Genomic DNA, 23,136 nt, shown 5'->3' with positions numbered 1-23,136 from the left:
ACCTGGAGTATTGTGTGCAGTTTTGGTCCCCTAATCTGAGGAAAGACATCTTTGCCATAGAGGGAGTACAAAGAAGGTTCACCAGATTGATTCCTGGGATGGCAGGTCTTTCATATGAAGAAAGACTGGATGAACTGGGCTTGTACTCGTTGGAATTTAGAAGATTGAGGGGGGATCTGATTGAAACGTATAAGATCCTAAAGGGATTGGACAGGCTAGATGCGGGAAGATTGTTCCCGATGTTGGGGAGGTCTAGAACGAGGGGTCACAGTTTGAGGATAGAGGGGAAGCCTTTTAGGACCGAGGTTAGGAAAAACTTCTTCACACAGAGAGTGGTGAATCTGTGGAATTCTCTGCCACAGCAAACTGTTGAGGCCAGTTCATTAGCTATGTTTAAAAGGAAGTTAGATATGGCCCTTGTGGCTACAGGGGTCAGGGGGTATGGAGGGAAGGCTGGGTTCTGAGTTGGACGATCAGCCATGATCATAATAAATGGCGGTGCAGGCTCGAAGGGCCGAATGGCCTACTCCTGCACCTATTTTCTATGTTTCTATGTTTCTGCCTCTCAAATTGCAGTATGAATTCAATCATATTATGATCACTGAGTTCTAAGGGTTCCTTTATGTTAAGCTCCCTAATAGATACACTGGCATGCAAAAGCTTGGGCACCCCTGGTTAAAATTTCTCTTACTGTGAATAGTTAAGTGAGTAGAAGATGAACTGATCTCCAAAAGTCATAAAGTTAAAGATTAAACATTCTTTTCAACATTTTAAGCAAGATTAGTGTATTATTTTTGTTCTGTGCAATTTTAGAGTGAAAAAAAGGAAAGGAGCACCATGCAAAAGTTTGGGCATCCCAAGAGATTTGAGCTCTCAGATAACTTTTACCAAGGTCTCAGACCTTAATTAGTTTGTTAGGGCTATGGCTTGTTCACAGTCCTCATTAGGAAAGGCCAGGTGATGCCGATTTCAAAGCTTTATAAATACCCTGACTCTTCAAACCTTGTCCCAACAATCAGCAGCCATGGGTTCCTCCAAGCAGCTGACTAGCACTCTGAAAATTAAAATAAATGATGCCCAAGCAGGGGAAGGCTATAAGAAGAGAGCAAAGCGTTTTCAGGTAGCTGTTTCCTCAGTTTGTAATGTAATTAAGAAGTGGCAGTTAACAGGAATGGTGGAGGTCAAGTTGAGGTCTGGAAGACCAAGAAAACTTTCTAAGAGAACTGCTTGTAGGATTGCTAGAAAGGCAAATCAAAACCCTTGTTTGACTGCAAAAGACCTTCAGGAAGATTTAGCAGACTCTAGAGTGGTGGAGCACTGTTCCACTGTGCAGCGACACCTGTGCAAATATGACCTTCATGGAAGAGTCATCAGAAGAAAACCTTCCTTGCATCCTCACCACAAAATTCAGTGTCAGATGTTTGCAAAGGAACATCTAAAGAAGCCTGATGCATTTTGAAAACAAGTCTTGTGGACTGATGACGTTAAAATAGAACGTTTTGGCTGCAATGAGCAAAGGTTATATTTGGAGAAAAAAGGGTGCAGAACTTCATGAAAAGAACCCCTCTCCAACTGTTAAGCACGGGGGTGGATCGATCATGCTTTGGGCTTGTGTTGCAGCTAGTGGCATGGGGAACATTTTACTGGTAGAGGAAAGAATGAATTCAATTAAACACCAGCAAATTCTGGAAGTAAACATCACACCGTCTGTAAAAAGCTGAAGATGAAAAGAGGATGGCTTCTACAACAGGATAATGATCCTAAACACACCTCAAAATCCACAATGGACTACAAAGCTGAAGGTTTTGCCATGGCCCTCACCTAAACATCATCGAAAATCTGTGGATAGATCTCAAAAGAGCAGTGCATGCAAGACAGCCCAAGACAGCCCTTTTGCCTAAATAGTCCATGTCCATACATGATTTGGATAACAGAATTGATGGCTTTGCTACAAAGTTTGCAGATAATATGAAGATAGGAGGAGGGGCGGGTAGTTTTTTAGGAAGTAGAGAGGCTACAGAAAAACTTGGACAGATTAGGAGAATGGGCAAAGAAGGGGCAGATGGAATACAGTGTCGGGAAGTGTATGGTCATGCTCTTTGGTAGAAGAAATGAAATGATTGACCATTTTCTAAATGGAGAGAAAATACTAAAAAATGAGATGCTAAGGGACTTGGGAGTCCTTGTGCAGAACACCCTGAAGGTTAACTTGCAGACTGAGTCTGTGGAGAGGAAGGCAAATGCAATGTTGGCATTCATTTCCAGAGGACTAGAGTATAAAAGTAAGGATGTTATGTTATATAGTCTATATAGTATAGTATAGTATAGTCATACTTTATTGATCCCGGGGGAAATTGGTTAAAGACTTTAAAAAGCACTGGTGAGGTCTCACTTGGAGTATTGTGAGCAGTTTTTGTCCCCTCATCTTAGAAAGGAAGTGCTGAAAATGGAGAGGGTTCAAAGGAGGTTCACAAAAACCATTCTAGGTTTGAACGGTCTGTCATATGAAGAGTGTTCGATGGCTCTGGGCCTGTATTGACTAGAATTCATAAGAATGAGGGGTGACCTCATTGAAACATTTAAAATGTTAAGAGACCTTGATAGAGTGGATGTGGAGATTATGTTTCCTATGGTAGGAGAGTCTCAGACCAAAGGACACAGGCTCAGAATAGAGGGGCGTTCTTTTAAGACGGAGACGAGGAGGAATTTCTTTAGCCAGAGTGGTGTGGAATTCATTGCCAGGGCAGCTGTGGAGACCAAGTCCTTATGTGCATTTAAGGCAGAGGCTGATAGATTCTTGATTGGTCAGGGCATGAAAGGATACGGGTGCAACGCAGGAGATTGGGGCTGAGAGGAAAAATGGATCAGCCATGATGAAATGGCGGAACAGACTCAATGGGCCAAATGGCCTAATTTTGTTCCTATATATTATGGTCTTATCGTCTATAACAACTGTATGTCCCTTGCAATAGCCTGCAATCTCTCTACAAATTTGTTCCTCTAAGTCCCTCAGACTGTTGGGTGGTTTGTAATCTAGCCCTATTAGCATGATCTATACCTTTCTTTCTTCTCATATCCACCCATAACTTCTCCAGTCTGCCTTGATGGAGCACTGCAGTGACGCTTTCCCTGACGAGTAACACCACCCCTTCCCCTTTAATCCCACCCGCTTTGTTATGTCGAAAACAATGGAACCCTGGAATATTGAGCTGCCAGTCCTGCCTCTACTGTAACCATGTCTCACTAATGGCTACAACATCATAATTCCAGGTGTGGATCTACGGCCTGAACTTCTCTGCCTTTCCTATGACACTTACTGCATTGAAAATATGCAGCTCAGGACATGCGTCACACAATGCTCAACCCTTTGATTCCTGACTTTGTCTGAGGTCTGAGGTAGTGCACCCGTGGCTGACAAGAGAAATTAGGGATAGTATCAATTCCAAAGAAGTAGCATACAAATTAGCCAGAGAAAGTGGCTCACCTGAGGACTGGGAGAAATTCAGAGTTCAGCAGAGGAGGACAAAGGGCTTAATTAGGAAGGGGAAAAAAGATTATGAGAGAAAACTGGCAGAGAACATAAAAACGGACTGTAAAAGCTTTTATAGATATGTAAAAAGGAAAAGACTGATAAAGACAAATGTAGGTCCCCTGCAAACAGAAACAGGTGAATTGATTATGGGGAGCAAGGACATGGCAGACCAATTGAATAATTACTTTGGTTCTGTCTTCACTAAGGAGGACATAAATAATCTTCCAGAAATAGTAAGGGACAGAGGGTCCAGTGAGATGGAGGAACTGAGCGAAATACATGTTAGTAGGGAAGTGGTGTTAGGTAAATTGAAGGGATTGAAGGCAGATAAATCCCCAGGGCCAGATGGTCTGCATCCCAGAGTGCTTAAGGAAGTGGCCCAAGAAATAGTGGATGCATTAGTGATAATTTTTCAAAACTCGTTAGATTCTGGACTAGTTCCTGAGGATTGGAGGGTGGCTAATGTAACCCCACTTTTTAAAAAAGGAGGGAGAGAGAAACCGGGGAATTATAGGCCGGTTAGCCTAACGTCGGTGGTGGGGAAACTGCTGGAGTCAGTTATCAAGGATGTGATAACAGCACATTTGGAAAGCGGTGAAATGATCGGACAAAGTCAGCATGGATTTGTGAAAGGAAAATCATGTCTGACGAATCTCATAGAATTTTTTGAGGATGTAACTAGTAGAGTGGATAGGGGAGAACCAGTGGATGTGGTATATTTGGATTTTCAAAAGGCTTTTGACAAGGTCCCACACAGGAGATTAGTGTGCAAACTTAAAGCACATGGTATTGGGGGTAAGGTATTGGTGTGGGTGGAGAATTGGTTAGCAGACAGGAAGCAAAGAGTGGGAATAAACGGGACCTTTTCAGAATGGCAGGCGGTGACTAGTGGGGTACCGCAAGGCTCAGTGCTGGGACCCCAGTTGTTTACAATATATATTAATGACTTGGATGAGGGAATTAAATGCAGCATCTCCAAGTTTGCGGATGACACGAAGCTGGGTGGCAGTGTTAGCAGTGAGGAGGATGCTAAGAGGATGCAGGGTGACTTGGATAGGTTGGGTGAGTGGGCAAACTCATGGCAGATGCAATTTAATGTGGATAAATGTGAAGTTATCCACTTTGGTGGCAAAAATAGGAAAACAGATTATTATCTGAATGGTGGCCGATTAGGAAAAGGGGAGGTGCAACGAGACCTGGGTGTCATTATACACCAGTCATTGAAAGTGGGCATGCAGGTACAGCAGGCGGTGAAAAAGGCGAACGGTATGCTGGCATTTATAGCGAGAGGATTCGAGTACAGGAGCAGGGAGGTACTACTGCAGTTGTACAAGGCCTTGGTGAGACCACACCTGGAGTATTGTGTGCAGTTTTGGTCCCCTAATCTGAGGAAAGACATCCTTGCCATAGAGGGAGTACAAAGAAGGTTCACCAGATTGATTCCTGGGATGGCAGGTCTTTCATATGAAGAAAGACTGGATGAACTGGGCTTGTACTCGTTGGAATTTAGAAGATTGAGGGGGGATCTGATTGAAACGTATAAGATCCTAAAGGGATTGGACAGGCTAGATGTGGGAAGATTGTTCCCGATGTTGGGGAGGTCTAGAACGAGGGGTCACAGTTTGAGGATAGAGGGGAAGCCTTTTAGGACCGAGGTTAGGAAAAACTTCTTCACACAGAGAGTGGTGAATCTGTGGAATTCTCTGCCACAGCAAACTGTTGAGGCCAGTTCATTAGCTATGTTTAAAAGGAAGTTAGATATGGCCCTTGTGGCTACAGGGGTCACGGGGTATGGAGGGAAGGCTGGGTTCTGAGTTGGATGATCAGCCATGATCATAATAAATGGCGGTGCAGGCTCGAAGGGCCGAATGGCCTACTCCTGCACCTATTTTCTATGTTTCTATGTTTCTATGTCTCCACAGGCTCTCCACTATCTGTTGTGGCCCTCTCTGTTTTCTATCCCCTTACAACTCTAGTTTAAATCCATCCACCTTCTCGCACATCACTGGCAAACTTTCCCGCTCTGATATTAGTCCCTTTCCAGTTCAGGTGCAAAGTGTCTCTTCTGTACAGATCCAACCTTCCCTGGAAGAGAGCCCAATGATCCAGGAATCTGACACACTCCCTCCTACACCAACTTCATAGCTACGTGTTATACTGTATGATCTTCCAGTTTCTGGCCTTACTGGCACGTGTCATGGGTAGCAATCCTAAGAACACAACCCTGGAAGTCCTGTCTTTTAACTTAGCACCTAACTCCCTAATCTCCCTATGCAGAACCTCAACACTCACCCTACGCATGCCAATGGTATCCACATGGACCACGACCTTTGGCTGTTCACTCTCCCACTTAAGAATGTCGAGTATCGATCAGAGATGTCCCAGATCCTGGCACTCAGGAGGCAACATATCATCCGGGAATCTCTTTCTTGTCCACTGAAAGTCCATTCTGCTTCCTAACTAACAGCTCACCACAGCTCGCCTCTTTTTCCTCCTTCCCTTCTGAGTCACAGGGAAAGACCTGTCCACTGTGATCTTCCTCTGCTTGGTCATGACCCCCAAGAGTGCAAAGGTCACTCCACCTTTAAGAAGGGAGGAAAGCAAAAGAGAGGAAGTAATAGGCCAGGTAGCCAAACCTTAGTGGTTGGGAAAGTGTTGAAGTCTATTATTAAAGATGTTTCAGGGTACTTGGAGACCAATGATAAAATAAGTCATAGAAACATAGAAAAATTAACAGCACAATAAAGGCCCTTCGGCCCATAAAGCAGTGCCAAACATGTCCTTACTTTAGAAATTACCTAGGGTTACCCATAGCCCTCTATTTTTCTAAGCTCCATGTACCTGTCCAGGAGTCTCTTAAAAGACCCTATTGTATCCACCGCCAACACCGTCGCCGGCAGCCCATTCCAGGCACTCACCACTCTCTGCATAAAAAACTTACCCCTGACATCTCCTCTGTACTTACTTCCAAGCACCTTAAAACTGTGCCCTCTCGTGTTAGCCATTTCAGCCTTGGGGAAAAGCCTCTGACTATCCACACAATCAATGCCTCTCATCATCTTATTCATCTCTCAGAATACTCAAGGTGCCTGATAAAACCTCAGTATCACATCCTTGCTCTATCAGGTCACTTCTCATCCTTCCTTGCTCCAAGGAGAAAAGGCCAAGTTCACTCAACCTATTCTCATAAGGCATGCTCCCCAATCCAGGCAACATCCTTGTAAATCACAAAATAATCTGCAGATGCTGGGATCAAAGCAACACTCACAACACGCTGGAGGAACTCAGCAGGTCAGGCAGCATCCGTGGAAACGATGAGTCGACGTTTTGGGCCGGAACCTGAGTGATCCTTGTAAATCTCCTCTGCACCCTTTCTATGGCTTCCACATCCTTCCTTTAGTGAGGCGACCAGAACTGAGCACAGTACTCCAAGTGGGGTCTGACCAGGGTCCTATATAGCTGCAACATTACCTCTCTGCTCCTAAACTCAATCCCACGATTGATGAAGGCCAATGCACCGTATGCCTTCTTAACCACAGAGTCAACCTGTGCAGCAGCTTTGAGTGTCCTATGGACTTGGACCCCAAGATCCCTCTGATCCCCCACACTGCCAAGAATCTTACCATTAATACTATATTCTGCCATCATATTTGACCTACCAAAATGAACCACTTCACACTTACCTGGGTTGAACTCCATCTGCCGCTTCTCAGCCCAGTTTTGCATCCTATCAATGTCCCGCTGTAATCTCTGACAGCCCTCAACACTATCCACAACACCTCCAACCTTTGTGTCATCAGCAACTTACTAACCCATCCCTCCACTTCCTCATCCAGGTCATTTATAAAAATCACAAAGAGTAAGGGTCCCAGAACAGATCCCTGAGGCACTCCACTGGTGACTGACCTCCATGCAGAATACGACCCATCTACAACCATTCTTTGCCTTCTGTGGGCAAGCCAGTTCTGGATCCACAAAGCAAGGTCCCCTTGGAGCCCATGCCTCCTTACTTTCTCAATAAGCCTTACCTGGGGTACATTTTCAAATGTCTTGCTGAAATCCATATACACTACATCTACAAACAACAGGAATTCTGCAGATGCTGGAAATTCAAGCAACACACATCAAAGTTGCTGGTGAACGCAGCAGGTCAGGCAGCATCTCTAGGAAGCGGTACAGTCGACGTTTCAGGCCGAGACCCTTCGTCAGGACTACATCTACTGTTGTTCCTTCATCAATGTGTATAGTCACATCCTCAAAAAATTCAGCCAGGCTCATAAGGCATGACCTGCCCTTGACAAAGCCATGCTGACTATTCCTAATCATATTATACCTATCCAAATGTTCGTAAATACTGCTTCTCAGGATCTTCTCCATCAACTTACCAACCACTGAGGTAAGACTCACTAGTCTATAATTTCCTGGGCTATCTCTACTCCCTGTCTTGAATAAAGGAACAACATCCACAACACATAAAACGAAGTTTGCCCCGAGTAAAGGCTACCAGAAGGGTAGTCAGGACCTCGGGGAGAGTCCACCAGAAAAGTCAGAAAGTAAGCCGGGGACTAGTGAGAAGGATAAGGTAGACCGGGAGCAATTTGGTAGGAAGTCTCCTGAGGTTGTATGCTATAATTGTGGGAAAGCCGGTCACTTTGCCCCAAAGAAAGAGACGGGGAAAGGAAAAACGGCGGTTCCGACTGGCTGTATTGAGCTGATAAGCAAACCACTAGGAGAGAAGATGTCTGATAAAGTTCAGGAAGGGCGCGAGAGGTTTATCTTGGCCGGATTGGTGTCGGTGAAGGAGGGGTTAAACCCAGTTCCAGTACGGATCTGGAGAGACACTGGAGCGTGTCAGTCATTGATATTAAAGAGTGTGTTAGACTTTAGTTCAGAGATCCAGACTGGCGAGGTCAGGGTGATCAAAGGCATTGGGAAAGGGACTGAGGTAGTACCTTTGCACGATACACCTACAAAGCGACTTGGTCTCTGGACCGGTCACGATTGGGGTGAGGCTCGAACTACCGATGAAAGACGTAGAGGTCTCACTCAGTAATGACCTCGCCGGCGGAGAGGTGTACCCAGCAGTAAGATTGACAAGCCCGCCTGCCAGCATTGAGGCCCCACCCATGGACTCACAGGTTTATCCCGTTTGCGCAGAGACTCGGCATATGTCCAGAAAGGCTGCCGAAGCTGATATAGCTTTGGCTGAGACGTTTCTACCAGCCTTGTACCAGGGGGAGGTAGAAAGTGAAAAGAAGGAGCGTAGTGGAACAGGAGGAAGTGAGGGAGCTGGGGCAGACTTAGCATTAGCCAGGAAGGAATTTGTACAGACACAGGAGCAAGACAAGGAGCTGCGGGTTTCGGTGGAGACAGCTCTCTCTGAAGCAGAATTAAAAAGCGAGCCAGTAGGCTATTGTGTGGAGGAGGGAGTGCTAAGGAAGAGAGGGAGACCAAGTACTGTGCCCGCAGATGAGGAATGGGGGGGTGGTGCCAAAAATTTATGGGGATGAGATTCTTAACCTGGCCCACAAGATACCCCTCGGTGGACATTTTGGGGGGAGGAAAACAGTTGGCGGAATCATGAAAGAGTTTTACTGGCTGCACAGGAGGAAGGATGTTATTGACTATTGCAGACGTGAGCTGACACCGTTACAGGCTTTTGATATGCTAACAGTTTGCCACGATAGGTGAACAAACTTAGTCGGTGTTATCATAAAAATTAATGAGGCTAGGGTGCCACCTGATAAGGGGAAAACCCATTTTGAAAAGATAAGTATGGTGTCGACCAGATGGGAGATATCTATTGTTTTGGCCAGTTTTGCTGATAAGGTCTCTCCCTTAATCCCCGAACAAAGCGACCCGTTAAGAGAGCTAATTAAACGGCACACACAGGTATGTCCGAATGTCCCGAGGCGATGCAAAGAGCTGGGACATGGTGTTGCTGTCACATCAGGTCAGCCTAGTGAGCAACACCCCTATAGAATGATTAATTCAGTGACAAAAGGGCTAAAGAACACAGAAGTGTATATTGGTGATGTAGTGGTCTGGAGTGACACGTGGGAGGAGCACATTGTGGCACTGTTTAAACAGCTGTCTGAAGCCAGCCTGACAGTGAACCTCGCAAAAAGTGAATTCAGCCACAGAAAAATCACTTATCTGGGATTTGTGGTAAGACAGGGGCAGCTGGCACCAATGCAAGTTAAGGTGCGGGCTATCTCTGACGTCCCAACCCCGACAGACAAGAGAGCCCTGAGAAGGTTCTTGGAAATGGTGGGGTACTATAGGAAGTTTTGCAAGAACTTTGCGGATATTACCCACCCTCTTACTAAGCTCTTGCCAAAGAATGCTAAGTTGGTATGGGACGACCCTTGTTATCTTGGTCCGGGACGAAAACCACTGAGAAGTTACACTGATCACAACTCATTAGTGTTTTTGGCCACTATGAAGTTTGCTAAGTTGGAGCCTGGTTTTAGAGGATTATTAAAATAACACATATAAAAGGAACGGAAAATGTGATTGCTGACTGTCTGTCAAGGTGTTGGCAACTTAAAATTCTCTGTATTAGCCAAAAAGCTGATGAACATGTATATTTGTGTGTATCTAATAATGTATTCATGCCTATAATTTTTACCCCAGTAAAAACCCTTTGAAGGATAGGGGTATGTGACAAAATACCAAGTTATCAGAAGATTGAGGCCGATAAGAAAGACAATGGGGTAACATTCAGAAATGTCAATGGGAGACGAGAGAGATTAACGAATGGAGACACGGTTCCGAGTATTGTCAGAGACCGGTTGCTTTGAACCTGAACTGTTTGAAGTTTGGTGGACAGGCGATACCCCAGCAGGGGGATAAAAGGAACAGGTTCGCTAAGGCAAGACACACCACGACACCACGAGATAACGAGACCCTGGAAGTGCGGTGTGCCCCCACAAGTTGGTAGAGTTTTGGAGGTCTGGTTGTGGAACCAACCATAGACGCACAGGGTGAGAAGGGACGATCGGCGGGAACCTGGTGTGTGTGTGTCCGTCCTTGCCTGGGTGCCGGGTTCACCGCAGAAGAACGATCGTATCCGGAACGGAGGGATCACAGTCGGTGACCTCAGAAGACATTACAAAGGGCTCGCCCGAAAGCTAACTGCGAGGAACATCAAGGTCTGTTTGAATCGAGAATTTGCATATTCATTCTCTCTCCCCCCAACGGCACAACAGCGATTACTACGCACTGAACTAAACTGAACTGAACTATGTGTCACTTGAGACTGATCATTTTACCCCTAGACTGCGATAAAGCTTGATTGATCCTATTATCCTAGTTCTGGGTACATGTGTGTTTTATCATTGCTAACCTGTTGCATTTATATCCTTATGTTTAGAGTACTGTGTTACTTATTTCTTTAATAAAACTTCCTTAGTTCCAGTAATCCAGACTCCAACTAAGTGGTCCATTTCTGCTGGTTTGGCAACCCAGTTATGGGGTACGTAACAATATCTACATGCTTAAGCTTTTCATTCCGCTGCAAATCATCGCTGCAAATCATCACTACAATCACCAAGATCCTTTTCCATAGTGAATACTGAAGTAAAGTATTCATTAAATACCTCTATTTCCTCCATTTCGTACATACTTTCCCACTGTCACACTTAATAGGTCCTATTCTTTTATGTCTTACCCTCTTGCTCTTCACATACTTGTAGAATGTCTTGGGGTTTTCCATAATCCTGCCTGCCAAGGCCTCCTCATGGCCCCTTCTGGCTCTCCTAATTTCCTTCTTAAGCTCCTTCCTATTAGCCTTATAATCTTCTAGATCAGGGGTCCCCAACCTTTTTTGCACTGCGGACCAGCCGACGGGGCGGGGGGGGGGTGGTGGGTAGGGTTGCCAATGGACAAGAGTAGCGGTCAAATGTGTTGTTTACCCAAAAGACTACAATGACCATGAAGCCTTGCACGGGCACCAATGCGCATGCGCGTCGTGACCTGCCGATTCCTCCCCCCCCCACAAGCAAATCCATTTTGGCGATTCTGTTCGTGGGGGTGGATGTTAATCACTACCGGAATATAGGTGATAAGTGGGTAATACACTCAATTTTGTTTCTAAAAGGGTTTATCTAACGAATTTAATATTAAACACAGCGCATATTTTCCTCGCACGGATATAATGATAAGTCAACTATCAGGGCAGCTTGAAGTAAGTGTTGAACAAACTTCCAGTAGAAGTGGCAGAAGCAGGGTCGATATTATCATTTAAAGAAAAATTGGATAGGTATATGGACAGGAAAGGAATGGAGGGTTATGGGCTGAGTGCAGGTCGGTGGGACTAGGTGCGAGTAGCGTTCGGCACGGACTAGAAGGGCCGAGATGGCCTGTTTCCGTGCTGTAATTGTTATATGGTTATATAAGTAAGTCAATAGCATCATAACATTTTAAGCAATGTTTGGATATTAAACACACAGCACATATTTTCCCCATATGAATATATAAAATCATTGTTTCCCTGCAACAACACGGTCCTATCGAGGGGTGATGGGAGACATCGATACTCGAAGGGGGTTCCTTATGTCCAGTCTATTCCGCAGTTTAGTTTTCGTTGCATTCATTGCAGAAAACTTCGCTTCGCAGAAAAATGTTGGAAATGGAAGCAACGTTTTCAGTGCTTTCGTGGCTACTTCAGGATATTTAGCCTTGACTTTGATCCAAAATGCCGACAGAGATGTTATGTCAAACATACTTTTCAGCCTGTCGTCATTTGCAAGCTCGAGGAGTTGATTGCCTTCCCGCGCTGACACGGATGACGCGCGGGTCATGACCTCGCATGCGTAATGGCTGATCAGTGGCCATGACAGGGAATGAGGAAAGGTGAGCTGACTTATATCGCCAAATCATATCGCTTCCTCGCGGCCCGGTAGCGCATGCTCCGCGGCCCGGTGGTTGGGGACCACTGTTCTAGATATCAACATTACCTATCTCTCTGAACCTTCTGTAAGCTTTTCTTTTCTTGTTGACTAGATTTATTACAGCCTTTGTACACCACGGTTCCTGTACCCTACCATAAATTCCCTGTCTCATTGGAACATACCTATGCAGAACTCCACACAAATATTCCCTGAACATTTGCCACATTTCTTCCGTACTTTTCCCTGAGAACATCTGTTTCTAATTTAAGCCTCCAAGTTCCTGCCTGATAGCCTCATAAATCCCCTGACTCCAATTAAACGCTTTACTACCTTGTCTGTTCCGATCCCTCTCCAATTCTATGGTAAAGGAGATAGAATTATGATCACCATCTCCAAAATGCTCTCCCAGTGAGAGATCTGACACCTGACCACGTTCATTTCCCAATACCAAATCAAGTACATCCTCTCCTCTTGTAGGCTTATCTACATATTGTGTCAAGAAACGTTCCTGAACAAACTCCACCCCATCTAAACCCCTTGCTCTAGGTGGATGCCAATCAATATTTTGGAAGTTAAAATCTCCTATCACGACAACTCTGTTATTATTACACCTTTCCAGGATATGTTTCCCTATCTGATCCTCGATATCCCTGTTACTATTGGGTGGCCTATAAAAAACACCCAGTAAAGTTATTGACCCCTACCTGTTCCTAACCTCCACCCACAGAGACTCTGTAGACAATCCCTCCATGGCGTCCACCTTTTCTGCAGCTGTGACACTCTCTCTGATCAACAGTGCCACACCCCCACCTCTTTTGCCTCCCTCCCTGTCCTTTCTGAAACATCTAAAACCCGGCACTTGAAGTAACTATTCCTGTCCCTGAGCCATCCAAGTCTCTGTAACAGCCACCACATCATATCTGCAAGTACTGATCCACGCTCTAAGCTCATCTACTTTGTTCACAACACTCCTTGAGTTAAAATAGACACATCTCAAACCTTCGGTCTGATCGCATCCCTTCTCTATCATCTGCTTATCCTCCCTCTCGCACTATCTACAAGCTTTCTCTATTTGTGAGCCAACCTCCTCTTCCCCAGTCCCTTCAGTTCAGTTCCCACCCTGCAACAATTCTAGTTTAAACTCTCCTCAGTAGCCTTAGCAAACCTCCCCACCAGGATATTGGTCCCCCTGGGATTCAAGTGCAACTCGTCCTTTTTGTACAGGTCACACCTGCCCGTAAAGAGGTCCCAATGATCCAGAAATCTGAATCCCTGCCCCTTGCTCCAATCCCTCAGCCACGCATTTATCTTCCACCTCATTCTATTCCTATTGACACTGTCACGTAGCACATTGCTTGTCAATGATATTGATAATGGAATTGATGGCTTTGTAGCAAAGTTTGTGGAGTATACAAAGATAGGTGGAGGGGTTGGTAGTACTGAGGAAGCAATGCAATTGCAGCAGGACTTGGACAAATTGGAAGGACGGACAACAACGTGGCAGATGGAATACAGTGTTGGGAAATGTACGATAATGCATTTTGGTAAAAGGAACAATAGTGCAGACTATTATCTAAATGGAGAGAAGGTTCAAACATCAGAGGTCCAGAGAGACTTAGTCCTCGTGCAAGATTCGCAGAAGATTCATTTACAGGTTGAGTCTGTGGTAAAGAAGGCAAGTACGATATTGGCATTTATTTCAAGGGGAATAGAATATAAAAGTTCCCACTTGCTTCAAAAAGGCAACAATTATACTAGTTTCTAAGAAGAATAATGTGGGCTGCCTTAATGACTATCGCCTGGTTGCACTCACATCGACAGTGATGAAATGCTTTGAGTGGTTGGTCATGATTAGACTGAACTCCTGCCTCAGCAAGGACCTAGATCTATTGCAACTTGCCTACCACCACAATAGGTCAACGGCAGATGCTATTGCAAAGGCTCTTCACAAGGCTTTAGACTACCTGCACAATACAAACACCTACGTCAGGATGCTGTTCAGCGACTGTAGCTCAGCATTTAACACCATTGTTCCCACAATCCTGATTGAGAAGTTGCAGAACCTGGGCCTCCGTACCTCCCTCTGCAATTGGATCCACAACTTCCTAACTGGAAGACCACAATGTGTGCAGATTGGTGTTAACATATCCTCCTCGCTGACAATCAACACTGGCACACCTCAAGAATGTGTGCTTAGCCCACTGCTCTACTCTCTGTATACACATGACTGTTGGCTAGGCATACCTCAAACACCATCTATAAATTTGCTGACAATACAACCATTGTTGGCAGAACCTGAGATGGAGATGAGAGGGTGTACAGGAGCAAGATATGCCAACTAGTGGAGCGGAGTCGCAGCAACAACCTTTCACTCATCTTCAGTAAGATGAAAGAGCTGATTGTGGACTTCAGGAAGGTTAAGACGAAGGAACACATACCAATCCTCATAGAGGGATCAGAAGTGGAGAGAGTGAGCAGCTTCAAGTTCCTTGGTGTCAAGATCTCTGAGGACCTAAATTGGTCTGAACATATCGATGCAGTTATAAAGAAGGCAGGACAGTGACTATGCTTCTTTAGGAGTTTGAAGAGATTTGACACGCCAACAAGAGCACTCAAACACTTCTATAGATGTACCGTGGGAAGCATTCTGACAGACTGCATCACTGTCTGGTATGGGGGGGGTTGGGCTACTGCACAGGACCAAAAGAAGCTGCAGAGAGTTGTAAATTTAATCCGCTCCATCTTGGGTACTAGCCTACAAAATACCCAGGACATCTTCAAGGAGCAGTGCTTCAGAAAGGCAGTGCCATTATTAAGGACCTCCAGTACCAAGAGCATGCCCTTTTCTCACTGTTACATCTTAGTTTCAAAGATGTCTGCAAGAGAGACATGAAGTCACTGAACATGAACGTCGAGAGGTGGGAGGACATCGCAAGCAATCGCTTTCACTGGAGGCTGGAACTACGCAGAGGTCTAAAAAGAGGAGAAGAGAAGCTGAGGCTTGCTGCTGAAGAAAAGTGTAGTCATCGGACAAACAGCACCAAGACAACTCTGGAGGACAGCGCCTTCAAGTGCAGTCGCTGCAGCCAAGACTGTCACTCCCGTGTGGGCCTCGACAGCCACAACAGACGCTGCTCTAACACAGACTGAAGCAAGACTTTCCAGGCACAGATGCATGGCCTCGCGAGACTAACGGATGCCACCACCACATCAGGTAGGAGATACAGAAGTCTGAAGGCACACACTCAGCGATGCGGGAACAACTTTTCCCCCTCTGCCATCCAATTCCAAAATGGACACTGAACCCATGAACACTACCTCACTTTCTTGATATATATTATTTCTGTTTATTTGCACAATTTTTAATCTATTCAATATCCATATACTGTAATTGACTTATTTATTTGGTATTTTTTCCACTCTTCTATATTATTTATTGTATTGAACTGCTGCTGCTAAGTTAACAAATTTCACAACACATGCCGGTGATAATAAACCGGATTCTGAGATAATGCTGAGCATTTGTAAGACACTAGTCAGGCCGCTCTTGAAGTATTGTCAAAAGTTTTGGGCCCCATATGTTCATCTGTCAGAAAGGACGTGTTGTCATTGGAGAGTTCAGAGGAGGTTCATGAGGATGATTCCGGGAAGGAAGGAGTTAAGATATGAGGAGCATTTGACAGCTTCGGGCCTGTACTCAGTGGAATTTAGAAGAATGCGGGGGAAGTGGGGGGAGTATCTCATTGAAACCTTCTGAATGCTGAAAGGAGTAGATAGGGTGTATGTGGAGAGGATGTTTCCTATGGTGGGGGCATCCAGAACTAGACAGCACAGTCTCAGAATTGAGGGGCAACCTTTTACAACGGTAGTAAGGAGGATTTTTTTAGCCAGTGAGTGGTGAATCTATGGAATGCTCTGCCACAGATTGCAGTCGAAGCCAAGTCCATGGGTACATTTAAGGCGGAAGTTGACAGTTTCCTGATCAGTCAGAACATCAAACAATACAGCGAGATGGTAGGTGTATGGGGTTGAGTGGGATCTGGGATCAGCCATGATGGAATGGTGGAGCAGACTCAATGGACTAATTCTGCTCCTATGTTTTATGGTCTTAATGGTCTAACCAAAGTATATTCTTGTTTTTGAGAGGGATGGTGACAAGGGTTCTCCGCAGTGGCTGTTTAAACCCTTACCCCTTCCAGTCACCCAGTCACCTGTGTCTCACACCTTAGGTGTAACTACCTCCCCATATGTCCTAAATATCACCCCCTCAGCCTCCCAAATGATCTGGAATTCATCCAGTTCCAGTTCCAACTCCTTAATATGGAGTGTTAGAAGCTTCAGCTCGATGCACTTCCTGCAGGTGAAGTTGTAAGGGACAATGGAAGTCTCTCTGCCTTCCCACGTCCCGCAAGAGGAGCATTCAGTCTTGGATTTTCTGTTCAAGGGCTTTGGTGTTTCCATACCAGGCTGTGATGCAGCCAGTCAACATAATCCAATTTACTATCTCATCTCGAATGCCAAGTGATTGCACGTTTTGGTCCAACCTCCCATACAGGGCCTTAGTATCTATAATGGGAAGTGTCTATGTGGATCTGTTTGAGCTTTGCAGCTCAGCTCATCAGCACAAGGGTATATTGTTAGCTGACTCTAGGCGTTGCTCTGAGAGCCTATGCACTGAGAAAGCTGGGATGGGGCCAACAAGATCAGAAAACAGAGAGATGATAACTCTCTCCTGCTCACATGTTTAACTTTTGTAAAGACAACAACATCATTGCAATATTACCATGGTCCATGTGCAGGTCGATGGGACGAGACAGAATGGACTAGATGGATCGAAGGGCCTGGTTCTAGAAACATAGAAAATAGGTGCAGGAGTAGGCCATTCGGCCCTTCGAGCCTGCACCGCCATTTATTATGATCTTGGCTGATCATCCAACTCAGAACCCTGCACCAGCCTTCCCTCCATACCCCCTGATCCCCGTAGCCACAAGGGCCATATCTAACTCCCTCTTAAACATAGCCAATGAACTGGCCTCAACTGTTTCCTGTGGCAGAGAATTCCACAGATTCACCACTCTCTGTGTGAAGAAGTTTTTCCTAATCTCAGTCCTAAAAGGCTTCCCCTTTATCCTCAAACTGTGACCTCTCGTTCTGGACTTCCCCAACATCGGGAACGATCTTCCTGCATCTAGCCTGTCCAATCCCTTTAGGATTTTATACGTTTCAATCAGATCCCCCCTCAATCTTCTAAATTCCAATGAGTACAAGCCCAGTTCATCCAGTCTTTCTTCATATGAAAGTCCTGCCATCCCAGGAATCAATCTGGTGAACCTTCTTTGTACTCCCTCTATGGCAAGGATGTCTTTCCTCAGATTAGGGGACCAAAACTGCACACAATACTCCAGGTGTGGTCTCACCAAGGCCTTGTACAACTGCAGTAGTACCTCCCTGCTCCTGTACTCGAATCCTCTCGCTATAAATGCCAGCATACCGTTCGCCTTTTTCACCGCCTGCTGTACCTGCATGCCCACTTTCAATGGCTGGTGTATAATGACACCCAGGTCTCGTTGCACCTCCCCTTTTCCTAATCGGCCACCATTCAGATAATAATCTGTTTTCCTATTTTTGCCAGCAAAGTGGATAACTTCACATTTATCCACATTAAATTGCATCTGCCATGAATTTGCCCACTCACCCAACCTATCCAAGTCACCCTGCATCCTCTTAGCATCCTCCTCACAGCTAACACTGCCGCCCAGCTTCGTGTCATCCGCAAACTTGGAGATGCTGCATTTAATTCCCTCATCCAAGTCATTAATATATATTGTAAACAACTGGGCTCCCAGCACTGAGCCTTGCGGTATCCCACTAGTCACTGCCCGCCATTCTGTGCTACACCTCTCTATGACTCTCGGACACATTGGGATTATCACTATGGTCCAGGTGCAGGTTGATGGACTGGGCAAAATGGACCAGGTGGGCTACTGTAGTGCTCTCTGACACTACAAGATTTGCCGTATAAACATCTGCAGTAATATGGACCTACAGACAGGAAAGGAAAACCTTACGTCAACCACAATTTATAATTTACACACATAATAACTGTTAGCAAGATCCTAAATGTATCGAGGCAATGAATTATTTACTTACCAGCAACTTGTCGCAATATTCAAATCAGACTGAAAGACAGCCAATGACATGCATGCAGCCAAAACCTGACAGCACAACCAAAAACAATTATTAAATAGGAATTTCCTATCATATATTATTTGCTTTTCTACTTTATTGGAATGAACAACTTTCTGTGTGAAATTACAACAGACAGCCTTTATCTATTTGTATAATTTATCTTCCTTTGCACACCGGCTGTTTGTTAGTCTTTGCTGATGTAGAGTTGTTAATAAATTCTATTCTATTTCTTTACTTTCTTGTAAATGCCCATAAGAAAATGAATCTTAGTGATGCATCTGATAATATTCAATCACTTATTATGCCATTACAATGTCAAATTAACAGCGACGTTACTCTAAAGTTAGAAATTAACAGTGGAGGTTGGTCGGGGTCGAACATGGATGTTGAGTTCTAGATAGCTATATGATTTGCATGATACTGAGAGGAAGCTGTTGCCCATGTAACAGACTCCCCCTCTCCCTGTGACAGGCTCCCCCCTCTCCCTGTGACAGGCTCCCCCCTCTCCCTGTGACAGGCTCCCCCTCTCCCTGTGACAGGCTCCCCCCTCTCCCTGTGACAGGCTCCTCCCTCTCCCTGTGACAGACTCCCCTCTCCCTGAGACAGGCTCCCCCTCTCCCTGTGACAGACTCCCCCTCTCCCTGTGACAGACTCCCCCTCTCCCTGTGACAGGCTCCCCCCTCTCCCTGTGACAGGCTCCCCCCTCTCCCTGTGACAGACTCCCCCTCTCCCTGTGACAGGCTCCCCCCTCTCCATGTAACAGACTCCCCCTCTCCCTGTGACAGGCTCCCCCCTCTCCCTGTGACAGACTCCCCCTCTCCCTGTGACAGACTCCCCCTCTCCCTGTGACAGACTCCACCCTCTCCCTGTGACAGACTCCCCTCTCCCTGTGACAGACTCCCCCCTCTCCCTGAGACAGGCTCCCCCTCCCCTCATAGGCCTGCCTTCAGAAATCCAGCTCCGGATTTTTCCTTGGTGTTTACTCCAGAAGCCTTTACTTTTAGTTGGTGTAGCTACAAGGCAGCAGAGGCTTGAGATCAGAGTTTTCCTTCTAGATGAGCTGCCAAACACAGCTCTTGAGCCCCATCTGCCCAAGGCGACTGTTTTTGCCTCTTTGTAACCTGTCTTTGCCTCTTTGTAACCTGTCTTTGCCTCTTCTCTCAGTAGAAACGGTTCCGCTGGGCTAAGTAGCTGCGTCACATGTGAAGTCCAGGAGTTGGACTTGGTTGTCAGAGGCTGTTTGAGATGTACATCATTGGTAGTGGGAGTTTATCCCTACTATCTTGCTACTGTAGCTGTAGCTTTCTAATGTGTGAACAATTGGTAGGGTGGATATACAAATGTTCTGGAATGCTAAGCCCTGTCAGAATGCAGCCGTCGTGTGTGCAAACATGGCACAAGGCAGAACACAGGGAAATAACCAAAGCTCTGAAAATGTGCCTGGAATTATGAGAGATCTGCAGCTTTTAATAAATTTATATTGACTCAATCTGTGGTATTTGTCTTGTTACCAAATAAACATTGTCAATCAAGAAATTAATCTGAAGCTGGTCATGTAAAAGTAGTTATCAGAACATTGATAATCACAAGAGATATACAGATGCTTTAGATCAGGAGTAACACACAAAATGCCAGAATTTCATCAACTGATTCAGTAATGGATCACTTGGATGTACGATAATCTCATGGATCAGTGGTGGCCTGGTAATTCATTAACTTTTGGCAGTGAATAATGGTTTTTGATATATAGAGTCATCCAACACTACATCACAGAAAGAGGCCCTCTGGCCCATCTAGTTCATGCCAAATTAGTAATCTGCTTAGTGCCACTGGCCATAGCCCTCACTTTTATCGATTCAAAGAGAGAATCCACATTGGACTGGAGGGAAGGAACTAAGACCATAACACACAGGAGCAAAATTAGGTCATTTGGCCCATCCAGTCTGCTCCTCTATTCCATCATGGCTGATTTATTATCCCTCTCAACCCCATTCTCCTGCCTTCTCCCTGTAAGCTTTGAAGCCCTGATTAATCAAGAACATAACACCCTCCACTTTAAATACACCCAATGACTTGGCGTTCACAGCCGTCTGTGACATTGAATTCCACAGATTCACCATCCATTGCCTGAAGAAATTCCTCTCATCTCTGTTTCAAATGGATGTCCCTCAATGCTGAGGCTGTGCTCTCAGGTCCTAGACTCTCCCACTTTAGCACATTTTCCACATTCACTCTATCCAGGCCTTATGTAAGGGCTTCTCTGTAATGTTAACTGATGAGGTAATGATTTCTCTGTAGCAGCAATGTTTGGGATATAACTGGAGATAACGGGCGACTATCCGATGGGGGAAATGTTATTCTTTCTTCTGCGTCTGAAAGCTGTTCGTTTCGCAGGCTTTTGCCGGAAGGCGCGAGGGGAATGAAGAGAGGAGACGCGACTTGAGAGAGTCGGTGAGCTGCCCGACCAGGTGGACTCTGGGGAGGAGTCTGGGGGTCAGCGACGCACCGAGGAGATCGAATGGTGGAAAGAAGATCTTGCTGAGTGAGCTCCAACGATTTGTGCACAGACTGTTTAATGACTATTGGCACCTTTTTCTTTTATATTTTGTTTCTCTACTAACCACATAGTCAAAGTAAGAGTTATAAATCTTAATTGTTTAACCACATATTGTCTACTGTTTGTTATTTCTGGGTACTGATTTGGCACGGGGGACACATCACGCAGCATCCACCCAAACGAGATTTATTAAGTTTGGCCGGGAAAGGGGGTTATCACCCCCTAGATTAAGCCGCTAGACAAAGTGAGTGTTACAATGTGGGGGCTCGTCCGGGATTGATTCCGCTGGATGCTGTTTGATTGCCCTGTTTAAATCAGTGCTGGTGTACCTCTGTGGGATTGTGGTTAGTAATGTGTGCACGTTGAGTGGGGTGGATATTCATACCCCGGATGAACTGTTAATTCGATTTCTGAGTATGGTTAAAGCTGGTGGCAAAGTTGAAATCGTAGTGCGAAAGTTTGATAAAATGGCGGGCTGAGACCTTGTTCTAGTTCAGACTAGCGCTGACGTAACAGCGGTGGGACTGCCAGCGCCTATTGGTGACCCAGGTGAGGCGGGGCCATGGCCTGACAGGCAGCTGCCGGAACTGAGTTCTGGGGAAGTGGCAGAGCTTAGAACTGAGATGTCCCGGGTGTTAACAGCAGGTGTGGACCCTCTGTATGATAGGACTGGTAAAGAGGCGCCCCCCCCGCCAAGGGGACGGAGTACGCAGAAGGCTGCGGGCGGCTGGGGTTCTGCAGGAAGAGGGGCAGCCGGTAGCGTGTGCTATAACTGTGGGGAAGAGGGACACTTCCGGCGGGAATGTGAGCAGCAGGAAGCCCCTTGGAGAGTAAGCCTGTGGGTATCTAAGCGGGGAGAGGTGTTGGGAAACTTAGCAGAGACCCACTGAGGGACGGCCTGGTGTCTCTGGGGGAACACGTTCCCAGCATTGTACCAAGGAACTCCCGAAAGCAAAAGACCCCATTCCTGAATGTTTAGTGGGACCACACTCCAGCCTGTCACTACGGATAGAAGGAATCTATGCTAAAGCCATACTCGACACCGGGTCGCAGGTCAAGTTACTGTACCGATCGCTATACAACCGGTATCTGAAGCATTTACCCTTGACGCCATTCAGGGCACTGGAGATTTGGGGTAGCAGTGCTGGTGGTTATCCCTACATTGGTTATTGGTCAGTGGAACTGGAGTTCTCGGAGGCCGATGTGTGGGTATCTGAGGTTCTGGAATCATTAGTGCTGATTTGTTCGGACCCTGTTGAGACGGGTGGCATTTTGATTCTGGAAGGGACCAACACCCACCTTGTGAGGATGCTCATGGGGGTCTGCAAGAAGGCGGCTGGTGAGAGCTGTTTGGGAATACTGTTCAGGCAACCAGTGTTTTGAGCTGCTTTTGAGGACGTGCTTATAGACAATAGTTAATAGACAATAGGTGCAGAAGTAGACCATTCGGCCCTTCGAGCCTGCACCTTGGCAGCATTGGGCCGGGAACCGAATTTAAACGAGGGACTGTGTGGTTCACCCAGTCGAAGCCAATGGTGGTATGGCCCAGGGAAGTAGCGAGAGTGATGGGGACTCTAAAATTTCCTGGAGTGTCTGAGGGCAAAGTCCTCTTAGTGGACGCTCCGGAATATCACGAGGGGGAAAAGTTGACCACTGAGGACACCCCATTTGGGGAGAGGTTGCGGCGACTGATCCCTGCAGACGTGGAAGACGTGCGGCAGTATTTGTGTGAGTTGAAGGAAATTGGGATCATCGCTGAGTCCCGAAGCCCCTGTGCATCCCCAATAGTAGTGACCCAGAAGAAGAATGGGAAGGTACGCATGTGTGTGGACTATAGGACTCGCATCTGACCAGTATGCAGTCCCAAGGGTCGAAGACGCGCTGGTCTGTCTGAGTGGTGCAAAGTGATTTAATGTGCTGGATCTGAGAAGTCGATATTACCAGATCCCGAGGAGTGAGGCTGA

General features: G+C 46.0%; 1 protein-coding gene across 7 annotated transcripts in view; it reads right to left on the bottom strand.

Annotated features, from left to right (window-relative positions):
* The window catches only part of LOC134356433 (transmembrane protein 241-like), a 219,683-nt gene that overhangs the window by 7,669 nt on the left and 188,878 nt on the right, over positions 1-23,136 (bottom strand). For 5 of the 7 annotated variants that reach the window (XM_063067382.1, XM_063067390.1, XM_063067405.1 and 2 more), the window contains one exon: positions 18,577-18,641. The exons of the other annotated variants lie outside the window; for them this stretch is intronic. In XM_063067382.1, coding sequence (XP_062923452.1) covers positions 18,577-18,641 — 65 coding nt within the window. The remainder of the gene's footprint in view (positions 1-18,576; positions 18,642-23,136) is intronic. 7 annotated transcript variants of the gene reach the window in all.

The sequence above is a fragment of the Mobula hypostoma genome, chromosome 1 (assembly GCF_963921235.1).
Source record: "Mobula hypostoma chromosome 1, sMobHyp1.1, whole genome shotgun sequence".
Classification (NCBI taxonomy): Eukaryota; Metazoa; Chordata; class Chondrichthyes; order Myliobatiformes; family Myliobatidae; genus Mobula; species Mobula hypostoma.
Note: the sequence above shows the minus strand (reverse complement) of the source record. Positions and strands in the feature narration are given on the sequence as shown.